At 43.3% G+C, this 17,670-nt stretch overlaps 1 protein-coding gene across 4 annotated transcripts in view; it reads left to right on the forward strand.

Annotated features, from left to right (window-relative positions):
- Positions 1-17,670, forward strand: part of mlh3 (mutL homolog 3 (E. coli)) — a 59,081-nt gene that overhangs the window by 29,527 nt on the left and 11,884 nt on the right. For all 4 annotated transcript variants that reach the window (XM_078234566.1, XM_078234567.1, XM_078234569.1 and 1 more), the window contains 4 exons: positions 544-652; positions 850-1,009; positions 13,601-13,624; positions 14,098-14,176. In XM_078234566.1, coding sequence (XP_078090692.1) covers positions 544-652; positions 850-1,009; positions 13,601-13,624; positions 14,098-14,176 — 372 coding nt within the window. The remainder of the gene's footprint in view (positions 1-543; positions 653-849; positions 1,010-13,600; positions 13,625-14,097; positions 14,177-17,670) is intronic.

The following is a 17,670-nucleotide window of genomic DNA, read 5'->3' on the forward strand; positions in this document are numbered from 1 at the left end:
TGTCGGGATTCGCATTCTAATCAGTATTCTGTAACTTGATTTTGTGTCTCTGTATGCCCTGTTTGAGAGCAGATATCCACTCCGTCTGACGAAGGAGCAGCGCTCCGAAAGCTAATGGCATTTGCTACCAAATAAACCTGTTGGACTTCAACCTGGTGTTGTTAAAACTCTTACTGTACCTTCCCATACTCACAGCTCTCCATCTTAACTGACTCCTCCAATTTTGGCCTCTTGTATATTTCCAATTGTAGTCAATTGGTGGCCCTTTGTTCAGTTGCCTAGCTGCAAAGTTCTGGAATTTCCAACCTCCACATCTCTGAGCCTCTCTTCTTCACATTCCTCCTTTAAGACATTCATTAAAACCTTCCTATGTGACCAAGCTTTGGTCACCTGACCTAATTTTTCCCTATGTGATTTGGTTTTATAACCTGTGCAGCACCTTGGGATGTTTCATTCCAATAAAGGTGCTATATAAATATAAGTTAATGTTGTTGTTATGTGAGCTGCCTGATCACTCATTGTTCTGTCAATTTGTGTCTGCAGATTGCTATGAGTTGGTGCCAGAGGCCACTGGTGATAGGAAGCTGTGTACCTCTACAGTGTGCCCACCGATGGAGATCAGTTGCACGCAGGATGAAGCCAGGCTTTTACGGTAAGTGAGAGAATGATGAAATATGAAAGTCTCAGCATGAGACAGTTTGCTTAGGAGCAGAGCAGAGGCGCATCACTCCCTTCCCCTACGTTGAGTTTGTGTCGGGCTGCAGTGTGGGTGATGCTATTAGTAAACAGGAACCAGCTGTGGTCACCCAAACAAATTTCTGATTAATATTTTCTGTGTATTCTCAACAGTTTGTACTGGAAGCAGCTGGAGGCTGCTGGGGTGCAGGTAGAGTTCCAAGATGCTGAGAGTGCTGGGATACTGGTCAAGAAGGTGCCGGCCTGTTTCATAGAAAAAGAAGCCAATGAGATTCGCAGAGGGCGGCAGCCGGTTACTCAAACTATACTGAAGGCAAGGACCTTCTCTTTTCTCGCTCTTCCCTCCTGCGCAACTTATGGAAATTGCTCCCCACTCACCACGGGAAAATTCTGGCTGCAATGTAGCTCATGTTCCACTGCCAATCAGTGCTGTGTCAGAGAGTGCAGTTTAATGGAGGCTGGAATTTTGAGGGACACAATACAATTTTAAAAATTCAGTCCTCCTCAATATGCAGAGTCCTAGCTACAGACACATAGCACTGACTCATCCTCAGGCATGATCACGTGCACCTCCAGGGTTTATAGATTACTTGGTACAGAAATAGTAGCAACAAGTTGCACTTATGCATTCCCAAGGTGATTCAGGAGTATTATCAACCAAGATCTGACACTGAGCCCCATAGGGGAATACTTGGGAAGATGACCAGAGATTTCAAGGAGTGCTTTAAAAGAGGATAATATGTAGAGAGGTGTTGGGGAGGAAATTTCAGAGTTTGGGTCCTAGAATACTAAAGATATGGCCACCAAGGATAGAGTGATTAAACTCAGGAGTTCACAAGAGACTAGGATATCATGGAGGGTTTTGGGTAGAAATATGGTAGGGAGAGACCAGGGAAGGATCTGGAAACAAGAAAGAGAATTTTAAAATTAAGGAGCGCTTAACTGGGAGCCAATGTAGATCAGCAAGGAAAGGTGTGATGGATGAATGGGACTTCCTGCGAGGTAAGACACAGACAGCAGAAATTTGGATTACCTCAAGTTTCTGGAAGGCAGAATATAGGAGCGCGTTGGAATAGTCCAGAGTAACAGTCAAAGAATAAATAGTCAGAGTAATTTCAGCAGCTGACAAGTTTGAGGAAACTGATCTTAACTTCCACTTCAGTAACTTGTTCCAATTTAATTTGGGAACAGTGACTTTGTTAAAAGGAAACAAGGTTTGAAATCCCAGGTAATTACTAAGAATAAAATCACAAGATTCCACAGTTTTAAACAAACAAAATCAACTTTACAATACAAATTCAGAAAAGTAAGTATTTACAATATCTGTCTTATACTTTAACAATCAGAATTAATATGAGATAAATATGAATTAACAAACTCTGATGGAACACCTCAAACTTTGTAGTAAATGGCAGAAGCACCAAGACAAATTCTATAGATTTCTCAGCAGCCCACCCAGATGCCAGGGACACTGAGAGTCACAAAATCCTGTTCAAACTCTGTCTCCAGGTTTCAGTCTTCACGTTTGAATTTCTTGCCTCTGAATTCCTTCTAAAGTCGCTCTGAATTGGATTGCCTGAATGACTGCTAACCTCCTGATGGTTCAATTTCTTCTGAGATTGCGTTCCACAGGATCTCCAGTAACTAATTACTGGCACTATTTCAGCTCTTTAGCAGACTGCTAGCTTCACTGCTGGTGCTGCCTCTGGATTTCGCTGAACTCCAATCTCTCCAGCTCCAACAAGACATTAATGGCTCCCAAGGCTTCATCTGATCCCTAGCAGCATGAAGCCTGTGGTCTTCCAGCGCATTGCTCCATGGGATTTGTCCTGATCTCTAACTGCACAAAGCTATCAAACAGTTCTTGAGTCCCAGCTATACACAGCCAGCTAAGAGTAATACCATTGCTGCCTGGAGCCTCTCCTCTCAGCACATCCAGTCAACTTTACCTGGCCCCATGGGGCTCATGGCTGGGTTTCTTGCCACCACAACCACTTGGGTGCCCTGGTGATCTCAGCAACAGCTGCTAAAGAATCCGAAACATTTGGTTGAACATGTGTGGCCTATTCTCCTCCAAACATGTGTCAAAACTCTGAGGGTATTTCAGGTCTCATAATCCTCGATGTCTGCCTGGAAAGCCCAGAGAGACAGGAAAATTTACATTTATTAACATCCCCCCTTGGAAAAAAGAAAATGTCACCATAATAAAGTTCTCTATAATGGCTTTGAAAATTTGAAAAGTTCTTATCCTCATGAATCTCCCAACAAATAGCTTATTACATGCTGTACAGAAAACTTTTAAATTTTTATCACAATTACATATATTGTATTTGCAAAGTTATAAGGATTTAACCCAAACAAAAGCAAGTACATGTGAAAGAAGGATTAGAAGGAGTTAAATATCATAGAATGATAGAAACTACGGGGGTGATTCTCCCAAAAGTGCTGAATTGGTGGGAAAACTGGTCTAGACCACGACTGTTTTCTCAGTTCAACTTCACACCCGAATCTCCCCCACTCTGTGCATTACAGAGGTCCCAATCGTGAATCTCATTAAAAACCCAGGGGGGCAGGGCCTATTCGCACTGGAGTCTGATAGTTCTGAAACTCTGTGCATGCGCAGTGGCCCTGATCTGTCAGACTCCCCATTTGCCCGGAACCCCCGTAGTGCTGCCCCTCCAACCGCCCCCCTCCCTCTCCCACGGCCCAATCACAGCCCCCACAACAATTCCCGGGCCAGCCCTGACCACCCCCTGCCCTGGAGCGCCCCAATGTCCAGCCCCCCACACCCAGCAGTGGCGATTTTCCCCCCTCCCAGCCCGTCCCGATCGCTGGCCTCCCTCCAGCCCAGCCCATGCAGAGTGGCAACGGGACCCCCCACCCCCACCGATTGCCCCAGGCACCGCCCACAATAGGCCCCACCCCTTGGGCAGTGTCGGGGGCACAGGCTGGCACTGCCAGTGTGTCCATGCCCAGGGGGCACCACCCTCCCCCCGCAGCCCAACCCCATGGGGGGGCCCCGATTGCCCCCCCCTTTAATTCTGGCGGAGTCTCCCGCTAGCTCCCCAAACCCTGTCGGAATGAAGTACTCCTAGCGGGGTGGGAGATTCAATCAGGACTGGCAAATTCCCAATAATTGCATGCTAAACATATTTAAACTACATTAAAAAAAGATTCAAATGACTTACCTGTCTTCCTGCCGTTTCCAGCGTGGTCTGACCGGCGACTATTCTTTGGCTCTGGGAGATGTGCGTTCCCGGTGCATGCGCAAATCCCGGAAAAAGGCCGGCGACGCACATCTCCCAGCCCAACCCGAAGTTGCAGGTCGCGATGGGAGAACTGCCCCCTACGTTTCCAACACCCATTCTTTAACACCGCAAAGAATGAACTTAGTCAACAGTTAAATCACTGAGCTCTTTATTAGCTGTGGTTGTAATTCTATTGAGTTCAGTTTTCAGAGTTAAATATTTTAAGTTCTCTTTTTGAGATAAGTTCAAAAATAGTTTCTTTTTGTACTAACAATTCATTCCTTCCTTAAACAGAATCTTCATTAGTCTCTTTAAGAATATCATTCAGATACTTTACGTGCTCCAGTAGAAAGATTTGATATTCTTGCTTGGTCTGCTCTTTACACAATCTCTAATTTTTCAATTATTCCTGATCCCATTCAGAGTTCAGTTCTTTCCAAGCTTTATCATCAGCCTCTTGGTTTTGGATCTTGAATGTTCTTTCTAAGACTTCAGCGCAATTCACAGATTACGTTATTCCAATCATTTTGAGATTGTTATTGTTTTTTTAAACATAGCTGGATTTTTTTCATCTGGATACTGTATCTCAACACTGAGAGGGTGGTTAATAATTGTACTATCTCAGAACTGACAAGACCATTTCATTCAGTGTTATCTGTCATTAACCCTTTAGAGTCAATCTGAGGTGTCGGTCCTTTCTGTGACAAACTTTGGTTTGAAGGTTCGACAGACACTTTTGCTGTCTCTGTAGTGTGCTGGCCCTTTCCGGAATTATTTCATCGGTATCTTTCCTTGCTTCAGTTTGTTCCTTAAATGGATCACAGATAATCATCGCTGAATTGTGGAAAAACAACATTGCCCATTTTATAATTCCTCAAATATAAAACCTGTATTTTTAATAGATAATTTCAGAACAATTCCAACCACACAAGGCCCTTCACCAGAACATCATTTAACATAATCAGAACATCACGTTACTTTTTGCAATGAGAAAGCACACACTTCCCATCAAGACTCTTAATTAATTCACACCAATTCAGCAACCTTTCTAAAGAAAGATCTAAATACTAACAATATGCTCTGAGCTAAACCAGTGTCTCTCAGGATAACAATCTTTCTAGGTTCTTTGACAAAAATGAAGTGACTTCCTCTTCAAATATAAATCCTTTGCATCCTTTTTTTATTCATTTGATGGGACATGAGCATCACTGACCAGCATTTATTGCTCGCCCCTAACACCCCTGCATTCCAGAGTCAACCACATTGCTGTGGGTCTGGAGTCACATGTAGGCCAGACCAGGTAAGGACGGCAGATTTCCTTCCCTAAAGGACATCAGTGAACCAGATGGTTTTTACAACAATTGACAATGGTTCCATGGTCATCAGGACCTTTAATTCCAGATTTTTATAGAACTCAAATTTCACCATCTGCCGTGACGGGATTTGAACCTGGGTCCCTGGAACTTGTCCTGCGTCTTTGGATTACAGGTCCAAGTGACAATACCACGACAACACTGCCTCCCCTTGCCTCCTAATCTATTCCCATTAAATGCAATGGGTTTCTCACAATCTTTACTTTCTGGTGCTGCTTTCTCTGTGGAAATTCCTGTCGCTTCAATTTATGCCACTGATTTAACACCCTATTTCCTTTACTGGTGCAACTGTTTCTGATGACTGTCACCGGTTTACCGTTCCAATTCCATAAATTTGTCTTTCTATGCCCTGTCTTTTGGCAATAAAGGCATACCAGTCCATTTCATTTTTCTCTCTTCATTTGCTATATTATCATTTTTATTGACTGGAAAAGCATCTGCCTTCTCCCCAGAAGTGATTTCTTCTGCTTCCCTGTGAGTCACAAATGGAGACCTACTGCCCCCTAGTGCCTATGTGATATACCTATCTGCCAGAGGTGCCACTTCTCTTCCATTAGAAACCTTCTGGTCTTCCAGGTGTCACCTGATAGCTATTGGATGCTGTTTTGAAATTCTTCAATTATTATTAGCTCTTTCACATTCTCCAATTCTGTTCAAGTTTCTGTCTGTGAAATCACTGGTCCCACAGCATTTCTCTCTCCTGAGCAAATTCTATGAGCATTTCATTTGGGCTTTTCTATAAAGTCTAAAAATCCAATGGATATACTTTGGTGACAAACTCATAAGCATTAAGTACTCAGATTTAATGGTCTGATAATCTGGAATTGTTCTGCCAAACAACATGCGATAGCTTTCCTGATCAAAACACTCTGCAACGTGAGAGTCCATGTGCTCTTTGACCACTTTAGCTTTGTGGCCATCTTTTCAAACAAGATAAAATACCTCTTGGTTTACAAGGGAAATTAGAGAGAGTATCAGATTCAAGGAAGAACCATATAAATTGGCAAGAAAAAGCAGTAGGCCTGAGGATTGGGAGCAGTTTAAAATTCAGCAAAGGAGGACCAAGAAATTGATTTAAGAAGGGAAAAATGGAGTATGAAAGTAAGCAAGCTGGGAACATAAAAACTGACTGTAAAAGTTTCTAGAGATATGTAAAGAGAAAAAGATTGACAAATACAAATGTAGTCCATTTACAGAAATTGGAAAATTCATAACGGGGAATAAAGAAATGGCTGAGGAATTAAATTTATACTTTGCTTCAGTCTTCACAAAGGTAGACATGCTTAATATACCAGAAGTGCTGAGAGAAACATGTTTTAGTGAGGAGCTGAAGGAAATCAGCATTGGCAGAGAAATGGTTTTGGTGAAATTGATGGATTGAAGGTGGATAAATCTCCCGGTCCTGATAATCCCAGAGTGCTTAAGGAAGTGGCCCTGGAAATAGTAGATCTATTGATGGTTATTTTCCCAAATTCTTTGGAATCTGGAATAGTTGCTATAGATTGGAGGGTAGCTAATGTAAGCCCGCTATTCAAAAAGGGAGGTAGAGAGAAAACAGGGAACTATAGACCAGTGAGCCTAACGTCGATACTGGGGAAGTCTATTATCAAGGATTTCATAACTCGGCATTTGGAAGGCAGTGGTATAATCAGACAAAGTCAGCATGGATTTACAAAAGGGAAATCATGCTTGACGAATGTATTGGAATTCTTTGAGGATGTAATTAGTAGAGATGACCAAGGAGAACCAGTGGATCTGGTTTGTTTGGACTTTCAGAAGGCTTTTGACGAGGTCTCTCATAACAGACTACTATGCAAAGTTAAAGCACATGGGATTGCAGGTAATGTCTTGAGGTGGATAGAAAGCTGGTTAGCTGATCGGAAGCAAAGAGTTGGCATAAATGGGTCTTTTTCTGATTGGCAGTCAGTGACTAATGGGGTTCCGCAGAGATCTGTGCTAGGACCCCAACTGTTCACATTATATATTAATGATTTGGAACGGGGACTGAATGTATTATCTCCAAATTTGCAGATGAAATGAAGTTGGGTGGGAGGGTGAGCTGTGAGGAGGATGCAGAGATCTTCAACATGATTTGGACAGGCTGCATGTGTGGGCATGTGCATGCCAATGCAGTATAATGTGGATAAATATGAGGTTATCCACTTTGGTAGCAATAGTAGGAAGACAGATTATTCCTTGAATGGGTGTAAATTGAGAGAGGTGGATACTTAACGAGACCTTGGAGTTTAAGAACAAAGAACAGTACAGCACAGGAACAGGCCCTTCAGCCCACCAAGCCTGCGCTGATCACGTTGTCCTATCTAGACCAACAGCTTGTATCCCTCTATTCCCCATCTTTCATGTGCCTATCCAGATAAGTCTCAAATGTCACTAACGTATCTGCCTCAGCCAGCTCACTTGGCAGTGCATTCCAGGCCCCCACCACCCTCTGTGTAAAAAAACTTCCCCCGCACATCTCCACTGAATCTTCCCCCCCTTATCTTGACCTTGTGCCCCTTGTAATTGTCATTTCTGCCCTGGGAAAAAGCTTCCAACTGTTCACCTTATCTATGCCCCTCATAATTTTATAAACTTTTATCAGGTCGCCCCCTCAGCCTCCGTCTTTCCAGGGAGAACAATCCCAGTTTATTCAATCTCTGCTCATAGCTAATACCCTCCATACCAGGCAACATCCTGGTAAACCTTTTCTGTATTCCCTCCAAAGCCACCACGTCCTTCTGGTAGTGTGGTCACCAGAATTGGACACAGTATTCCAAATGTGGCCTAACCAACATTTTATATAACTAACATAATTTGCTGACTTTTATACTCGATGTCCTGTCCGATGAAGACAAGCGTGCCATATGCTTTCTTCACCACCTTTTCCACCTGTGCTGCCACTTTTAAGGATCTGTGGGCCTGTACTCCCAGATCTCTCTGTGTGTCTCTGCTCCTGATGGTTCTGTCATTTATTTTACAGCTCCCATCTGTATTGGATTTACCAAAATGCATCACCTCACATTTGTCCGGATTAAATTCCATCTGCCATTTCTCCGCCCAATTTTCCAATCTATCCATATCCTGCTGTATTCTCTGACAATCTTCATCACTATCCGCAACTCCTCCAATCTTAGTATCATCCGCAAACCTGCTAATCAGGCCAGCGACGTTTTCTTCCAAGTCATTTATGTATATAACAAACAGCAGAGGTCCCAGCACTGATTCCTGCGGAACACCACTAGTTACAAGTTGCAGTCCTCATGCATCAGTTGCTGAAAGCAAGTGCGCAGGTACAGCAAGCAGTAAAGAAGGAAAATGGTATGTTGGCCTTCATAGCGAGAGGATTTGAATATAGAGGGATAGGGATGTTTTGCTGCAATTGTATAGGGCATTGATGAGGCCACATCTGGATTTTTGTGTGCAGTTTTGGTGTCCTTATCTGAGGAGGAATGTCCTTGCTATAGAGGGAGTACAGCAAAGATTTATCAGGATGATTCCTGGGATGGCAGGTCTGTCATAGCAGGAGAGACCAATTCGGTTAGGATTATATTCACTGGAGTTTAGAAGAGTGCGAGGGGATCTCATAGAAACTTATAAAATTCTAACAGGGTTAGACAGGGTAGATTCAGAAAGAATGTTCCCAATGGTGGGAGAGTCCAGAACTAGAGGTCATAGTTTGAGAATAAGGGGTAAACCTTTTAGAACTGCGGTGAGGAGAAATTTCTTCACCCAGAGGGTGGTGAATGTGTGGAATTCACTCCCACAGAATATAGTTGAGGCCAGAACATTGCCTGATTTCAAGAAGAAATTAGATTTTGCTTTTTAGGCTAAAGGGATCAAGGGATATGGGGGGAAGGGGGGATCAGGATATTGAATTTGATGATCAGCCAGGATCAAAATGAATGGTGGAGCTGGCTCGAAGGGCCGAATGGTCTACTCCTGCTTCTAGTTTCTGTTTCTTAACTCCGTCTTCAGTGAATTTGGCATTTACAAAGAACAAAGAAAATTACAGCACAGGAACAGGCCCTCCAGGCCTACACCGACTATGCTGCCTGACTTAACTAAAATCCCCTACCTTTCCGGGGACCATATCCCTCTATTCCCATCCTATTCATGCATTTGTCAAGATGCCCCTTAAAAGTCACTACCGTATCCGCTTCCACGACCTCCCCCGGCAACGAGTTCCAGGCACTCACCACCCTCTGTGTAAAACATCTGCCTCGTACATCTCCTTTAAACCTTGCACCTCGCACCTTAAACCTGTGCCCCCTAGTAATTGACTCTTCCACCCTAGGAAAAAGCTCCTGACTATCCACTCTGTCCATGCCCCTCATAATCTTGTAGACTTCTATCAGGTCTCCCCTCAACCTCTGTCGTTCCAGTGAGAACAAACCAAGTTTCTCCAACCTCTCCTCATAGCTAATGCCCTCCAGACCAGGCAACATTCTGGGAAATCTTTCCTGTACCCTCTCTAAAACATCCACATCCTCCTGGTAGTGTGGCGACCAGAATTGAACACTATATTCCAAGTGTGGCCTAACTAAGGTTCTATAAAGCTGCAACATGACTTGCCAATTTTTAAACTCAATACCCTGGCCGATGAAGGCAAGCATGCAGTATGCCTTCTTGACTACCTTCTCCACCTGCATTGTCACTTTCAGTGACCTGTGTACCTGTACACCCAGATCCCTTTGCCTATCAATACTCTTAAGGGTTTTGCCATTTACTGTATATTTCTTATCTGTATTAGACCTTCCAAAATGCATTACCTCACATTTGTCCGGATTAAACTCCATCTGCCATCTCTCCGCCCAAGTCTCTAACTGATCTATATCCTGCTGTACCCTCTGATGGTCCTCATCGCTATCCGCAAATCCACCAACCTTTGTGTCGTCCGCAAACTTATTAATCAAACCAGTTACATTTTTCTCCAAATCATTTATATATATTACAAACAGCAAAGGTCCCAGCACTGATCCCTGAGGAACACCACTTGTCGCAGCCCTCCATTCAGAAACGCCCCCTTCCACTGCTACCCTCGGTCTTCTTTGACTGAGCCCGTTCTGTGTCCACCTTGCCAGCTCACCTCTGATCCCATGCGACTTCACCTTCTGCACCAGTCTGCCATGAGGGACCTTGTCAAAGGCCTTACTGAAGTCCATGTAGACAACATCCACTGCCCTACCCTCATCAATCATCTTCATCACTTCCTCGAAAAACGCGATCAAGTTCGTGAGACACGACCTCCCCTTCACAAAACCATGTTGCCTCTCACTAATACATCTACTTATTTCCAAGTGGGAATAAATCCTGTCTTGACGAATCCTCTCTAATAATTTCCCTACCATTGATGTAAGGCTCACCGGTCTGTAATTACCTGGATTATTCTTGCTACCCTTCTTTAACAAAGGAACAACATTGGCTATTCTCCAATCCTCTGGGACCTCCCCTGTACACTAAGAGTTTTAACAACACCAGGTTAAAGTCCAACAGGTTTATTTGGTAGCAAATACCATTAGCCTGGTTTGCTACCAAAGTTTGCACCTGGTTTGCCATTTGCTACCAAATAAACCTGTTGGACTTTAACCTAGTGTTGTTAAAACTCTTACTGTGTTCACCCCAGTCCAACGCCGGCATCTCCACATCATGATCTCCCCTGTAGCCAGTGAGGATATAAAGATTTCTCTCAAGGCCCCAGCAATTTCCTCCCTTGTCTCTCTCAGTATTCTGGGGTATATCCCAGATGTTCCTCAAGAACCCCAATACTTCCTCCTTTTTGACCTCAACATGACTCAAACTATCTACACACCCCTTTCCCAGACTCCTCATCCACCAAGTCCTTCTCTTTGGTGAATACTGACACAAAGTACTCATTTAATATCTCGCCCATTTCCTCTGGCTTCACGCATAGATTCCCTCCCTTGTCCTTGAGTGGGCCAACCCTCTCCCTGGCTACTCTCTTGCTCTTTATATATGTATAAAAAGCCTTGGGATTTTCCTTTATCCTGCTGGCCAGTGCTTTTTCATGACCTATTTTAGCCCTTCTTACTCCTTGCTGAAGTTTCTTTCTACTTTCCTTGTATTCCACACTTGCTTCGTGTGTTCCCAGCCTCCTAGCTTTGACAAATGTTTTTTCTCTTTGACTAGGCTCACAATATCTCTCGTTATCCAAGGTTCCCAAAACTTGCCATACTTATCCTTCATCCTTACAGGAATGTGTCAGTCCTGAATCCCTATCAACTTACACTTGAAAGCCTCCCACATGCCAGATGTTGATTTAGTGAAGATTTTTCGTTATATCAAAGCTCGGAATAGGATTCAACTCATTATCCAAACTATACTATCTCATCTTTCACCCCATTATAGAAGCCTATCTTTAGCCAGTTTATACAATAATGCTCTCTGCCTCTATGTTTGATACTCCCTGTCTCTGTCCTCTTCTCTTTCTTCCCTTGCTAACTTCTCTCCCTGGAGTTCATGTTCAAGCTTCCATAGTTCTTTCTTTTCAAGTTCAGGTTTTTGCTTTTCTCTATCTAAAGCTGCTTCACCTGCAACTGAATTCTAGTAAACTCAACAGAATTGCTATCTGTATTAACTTTTCCTTCTAATTCCAAATGCCACGCTATTACCTCAACTACGTCTGCTTTCTTAGCACCTGTTTTTAACTCTAACCTCATGTGTTCTGGTAATGGGATTAACCTAATCTTGGTTAATTGTCACAAATCACTCCGGAATAAATATTCCCCACCAGAAAAATTGTAGCAACTGACAAAGTCATCCCGCTTTTCAATAAGTATAGTAAAATTCACTTAGCAGCCTTAACCCCAGCAAGTCCCAGCACTATCATTGTCAGGATTTGAGATCCTGGACCAGCCCCCAATTTATGTTTCGACCTGGTTTGTATTTCCAATAAGATTGCATTTCTCAACTAACTCTAAAGGTCAGGATTTGGAAAGTATCAATCACTGTGGGAGTTTGGGGTGAATTGATCACTGAGGGCTTCAGAATGAATCAATCACTATCAGGGTTTGAGGTTTATTGATCATTGTGAAGTTTTGGGATGTATTATTCATAATGGGGATTCAGGATATATTAATCACTTAGGGTTTTTGGTTGAACTAATCACAATCCGAAAGACGTGCTGGTTAGGTGCATTGTTCTCCCTCAGTGTACCCGAACAGGTGCTGGCGACTAGGGGATTTTCACAGTAACCTCATTGCAGTGTTAATGAAAGCCTGCTTGTAACACAAATAAATAAACTTTAACTCTATGTGGGGTGGGGGTACTTTTGGCACACTATCAATGTCCTTTGTTTGCTGTATGAAATATCTTCTTTTCGCCGACTCCACAAAGATTTCCCGATTGAGGCTACCATTCAACTTTCAGTTTACTAATGTATCATATACTCCGAAATCTCCACAACCTAATCAGTCAAATCCAACACCTTCCAGATTTTCAACTACTCATACAAAGCTAGTAAGTCTATTTGCACATCCAATTTAAAACCATTTCTTTATTTTTCTCCTTTCCCACCCTATACTTACATCTTGAGAAAATATCCTATCTCTGACCCGCTGATATTCCTCTTCCCTCTCCTCTATTGATTTGCTTCTTCTATCATCCCGCAATTTGATACGTATCTGGAAATTTTGAACACATCGTCTTCTTAGGAGATTGAAATATTTCAAAGTAAAAAAAATAATAATTGAAGCTTTAACAATATCAAAAATATATATATTTTTTTGAAAACAAAAGTGCTTTTTGGAGTTAAATTTGACTGTATAAATATAGCTACTCTCCTTTTGAAAATAAAAGTGCTTTCTGGAAAATAATTTTCATTCTCCCAAGGCAGTTCATGCTTCCATCACAACTGCCTTGTGATGGAAGGGCGGCGCGGTAGCACAGTGGTTAGCACTACTGCTTCACAGCTCCAGGGACCTGGGTTCGATTCCCGGCTTGGATCACTGTCTGTGTGGAGTTTGCACATTCTCCTCGTGTCTGTGTGGGTTTCCTCTGGGTGCTCCGGTTTCCTCCCATAGTCCAAAGATGTGCGGGTTAGGTTGATTGGCCAGGTTAAAAATTGCCCCTTAGTGTCCTGAGATGCGTAGGTTAGAGGGATTAGCAGGTAAATATGTAGGGATATGGGAGCAGGGCCTGGGTGGGATTGTGGTCGGTGCAGACTCGATGGGCCAAATGGCCTCTTTCTGCACTGTAGGGTTTCTATGATTCAATGATTCTTTCTGAATGACAGTTCTTCTCTAATTCAGGTTTTCACTTTTGCAGGAATTTCTTCAAGAACAGATAGAGGTGAGTGCTCAAAATCTGAGGTCACCCAGGGTGAAGAGAGTATATATTTTATTTTATTGTTCATGTGGGCATCACTGGCTGAGCCAGCATTTATTGCATATTCCTGATGGCAGTTAAGAGTCAACAACATTGCTGTGGATCTGGAGTCACATATAGGCCAGACCAGGATGGCAGATTTCCTTTCCAAAAGGGCATTAGTGAACTAGATGGGTTTTTACAATTGATGATGATTTCATGGTCATCATTACATTTTTAATGAGTTCATATTTCACCATCTACCGTGGTGGGATGAGAACCTGGGTCCCCAGAGCATTGCCCTGGGTCTCTGGATTACTAGCCCAGTGACAATGCCATTACACCACTGCCTCTCCTAGTTGAGGGGTGGGTGATGGAGGTTGGGTTTGCGTTTGTTGGCATCCCTCTATCCTAATCTTAAGCCAGCTGTGTCTCATCTAACTCTCTGACTTCTCCAGGTGCTTCAGTCAACAGGAGGATTTCAAGGCATGTTGTCACGTACAGTGCTGAAGGTACTGTCCTCACAGGCCTGTCACGGTGAGTTTAAACAATTGTGAAACCCCCTGCTCTGGGAAGTGGTCCAGTAGAAACTTGCATTGAGACTACAGTACTGAAACTGCCCCTGTAGCATAACTGGTCCATGCTAGTGTTCCTGCTCCACACAAGCCTCCTCCCACCCTCCACCATCTAACCTCATCAACACAGCCTCTGTTCCTACATTACAGCAGTGACTATATTTCAGAAAAGTATGTCATTGGTTGTAAAGTGCCTTGAGACATAGTGGTCGCCATATAAATGCAAGTCTTTTTTTATTTCTTCTTATGTGTTTATCCATTGTCTCATTGACTGCTTATATATTATTCACCTCAACCGCTTCTGGTGATAAAGAGTTTCACATTCTCATCACTACCTGAGTAAAGAAGTTCCTGCTGAATTTCCTAAGGATTTATTAGTGACTATTTTTATGGCCCCTGATTTTGTATTCCCTAGGTGGAATGATTTTATCGTTCAACTCTATCAAACCTTTTCATAATCTCAAAGACTATATCAGGTCACCTCCCAGTTCTGGGAATATTCGAGTGAATCTTTTTTGTATTTGCCCAATATTTTTATATCCTTTTTACAATACGGAGACCAGAAGTATTCATACTACACTGAGTCTCTTTTTATAAGAGTAACATAAGCTTGCTGACAGCAAGCACAGTGGTAAGCACTGCTGCCTCACAGCACCAGGGACCCGGGTTTGATTCCGCCTTCGGGTCACTGTCTGTGTGGAGTTTGCACTTTCTCCCCGTGTCTGCGTGGGTTTCCTACAAGTGCTCCGGTTTCCTCCCACAGTCCAAAGGATGTGCTGGTTAGGTGCATTGGCCATGCTAAATTCTCCCTCAGTACCCGAACAGATGCCGACTAGGCAATTTTCACTAACTTGATTACAGTGTAAGTCTACTTGTGACCAATAAATTAACTTTTGGCAGTAAACTGGCTTGGAGGGGGATACACATATTGGTTCAGCAGGATGCGCAAAAGAGGAGGAGCAGTAGTGAAATGAGAAAAGCTGCTCAGGAGAGTACTGGTGTACCCTACAAACTGATTCAGGCAGAGTCGACATAGTTAGGGATCAAAGATGATAAGGGATTATTCAGTTAGTGGAGGTGTATTGCAGACTTGCTAATTGTGGAAGGGAATCTGTAGACTGACCAGAGTAGGACTAATAAATATTTTTTGCCTGAGATTTTACTGATCCCACTCAGGATTGGAAGCCAGTGGAGCTGTGGCAATGTGGTCAGCCTGGTCTCTTAAGAGGAGAGGTATTGCTAGGTCTAGCTAGGAATATTAAAGTAGATCAGATTGATGATTTAAATGTGAGTTAGAGACCATCGTATAATCAATTTCAGCTTCAAGTTGAAGAGGAATGAATGACTCATAAAAAACAAGTTCTGGAAAGTGTAAAATTCCAAGGGTGAGCTGTTGAGGTTGGATAGATGGAGAAATTGGGGCTCGGAACTCTGCATTAGAGTTCAGGGAGATTTTTTTTTAAGCGACTGGAATAATTGCAAAATAAAATGGCATTAAAAATGGAGGCTACTTCATTCTGTGAATGATTTAATGACAACAGGTTAGTAGGAATGAACTGACACCTGTCCCACTTTGTCCCACTTCTGAGTTGGTCATAACAGAACTTGAATTTCAAAGGGAAGTGCTGTTGTCAATTCAGATATATATTTTACTCAGTATTCTCTTACTGTGTATAGTTCGGTGTCTTCATAAAGCAACTGCGTGCTTTAGCTGCTGCAGGCCAATGCCCTTCATTTAGGAAAAGTGTTCTTTTCAACATTTCAATACCTATGTCCAGCCAATGACATTATAAAGAATGTATTTTATAAAACACATCTTCATAACAATATAGTGCTGTTAGGGAGGGAATTACAATATTTCGACCCAGGGACAATGAAGGAACGGTGGTTATGGTTTCTCCCACTCATTGCGCCATGCTGCCATTTACACCGGCATTGTCCTCCTCCCCTCAGTTTACTCTGGCAATGTTTTCTCCTCAAGGGTGCAATGTGGAACGCTGTCCAGGAGTGTATTTCAATTGTCTAGTCAGGAGGCAGCAAAGCATGAATGAGGGTTTCAGCAGCAGACAAGTTGAGGCAGGAGCAAAGATAGAAGGTGGAAGTTGGTGGTTTTGGTGATGGAGCTGAGGAGTAGGACAGCAGAGTGTTCAGGAGAGACTGCAACAATGCCCAGGTGGCCCCAATAATGTGGATGTCCTTAGTTGTTACTGTAAATGTTGCCTGTAGCATCATAGAAACCCTTCAGCGCAGAACATAGAACATAGAACATTACAGCGCAGAACAGGCCCTTCGGCCCACGATGTTGCACCAGTTAAAAAAAAACAAAAAAAACTGTGACCCTCCAACCTAAACCAATTTCTTTTCGTCCATGAACCTATCTACGGATCTCTTAAACGCCCCCAAACTAGGCGCATTTACTACTGATGCTGGCAGGGCATTCCAATCCCTCACCACCCTCTGGGTAAAGAACCTACCCCTGACATCGGTTCTATAACTACCCCCCCTCAATTTAAAGCCATGCCCCCTCGTGCTGGATTTCTCCATCAGAGGAAAAAGGCTATCACTATCCACCCTATCTAAACCTCTAATCATCTTATATGTTTCAATAAGATCCCCTCTTAGCCGCCGCCTTTCCAGCGAAAACAATCCCAAATCCCTCAGCCTCTCCTCATAGGATCTCCCCTCCATACCAGGCAACATCCTGGTAAACCTCCTCTGCACCCTCTCCAAAGCCTCCACATCCTTCCTGTAATGTGGGGACCAGAACTGCACACAGTACTCCAAGTGCGGCCGCACCAGAGTTGTGTACAGTTGCAACATAACGCTACGACTCCTAAATTCAATCCCCCTACCAATAAACGCCAAGACACCATATGCCTTCTTAACAACCTTATCTACTTGATTCCCAACTTTCAGGGATCTATGCACACATACACCTAGATCCCTCTGCTCCTCCACACTATTCAAAGTCCTCCCGTTAGCCCTATACTCAACACATCTGTTATTCCTACCAAAGTGAATTACCTCACACTTCTCCGCATTAAACTCCATCCGCCACCTCTCGGCCCAACTTTGCAACCTGTCTAAGTCTTCCTGCAAACTACGACACCCTTCCTCACTGTCTACCACACCACCGACTTTGGTGTCATCAGCAAATTTGCTAATCCACCCAACTATACCCTCATCCAGATCATTAATAAATATTACAAACAGCAGTGGCCCCAAAACAGATCCCTGAGGTACACCACTTGTAACCGCACTCCATGATGAATATTTACTATCAACCACCACCCTCTGTTTCCTATCCGCTAGCCAATTCCTGATCCAATTTCCTAGATCACCCCCAATCCCATACATCTGCATTTTCTGCAGAAGCCTACCATGGTGAACCTTATCAAACGCCTTACTAAAATCCATATATACCACGTCCACTGCCTTGCCCCCATCCACCTCCTT

Source organism: Mustelus asterias, chromosome 18 (genome assembly GCF_964213995.1).
Source record: "Mustelus asterias chromosome 18, sMusAst1.hap1.1, whole genome shotgun sequence".
In the NCBI taxonomy this organism is placed as follows: Eukaryota; Metazoa; Chordata; class Chondrichthyes; order Carcharhiniformes; family Triakidae; genus Mustelus; species Mustelus asterias.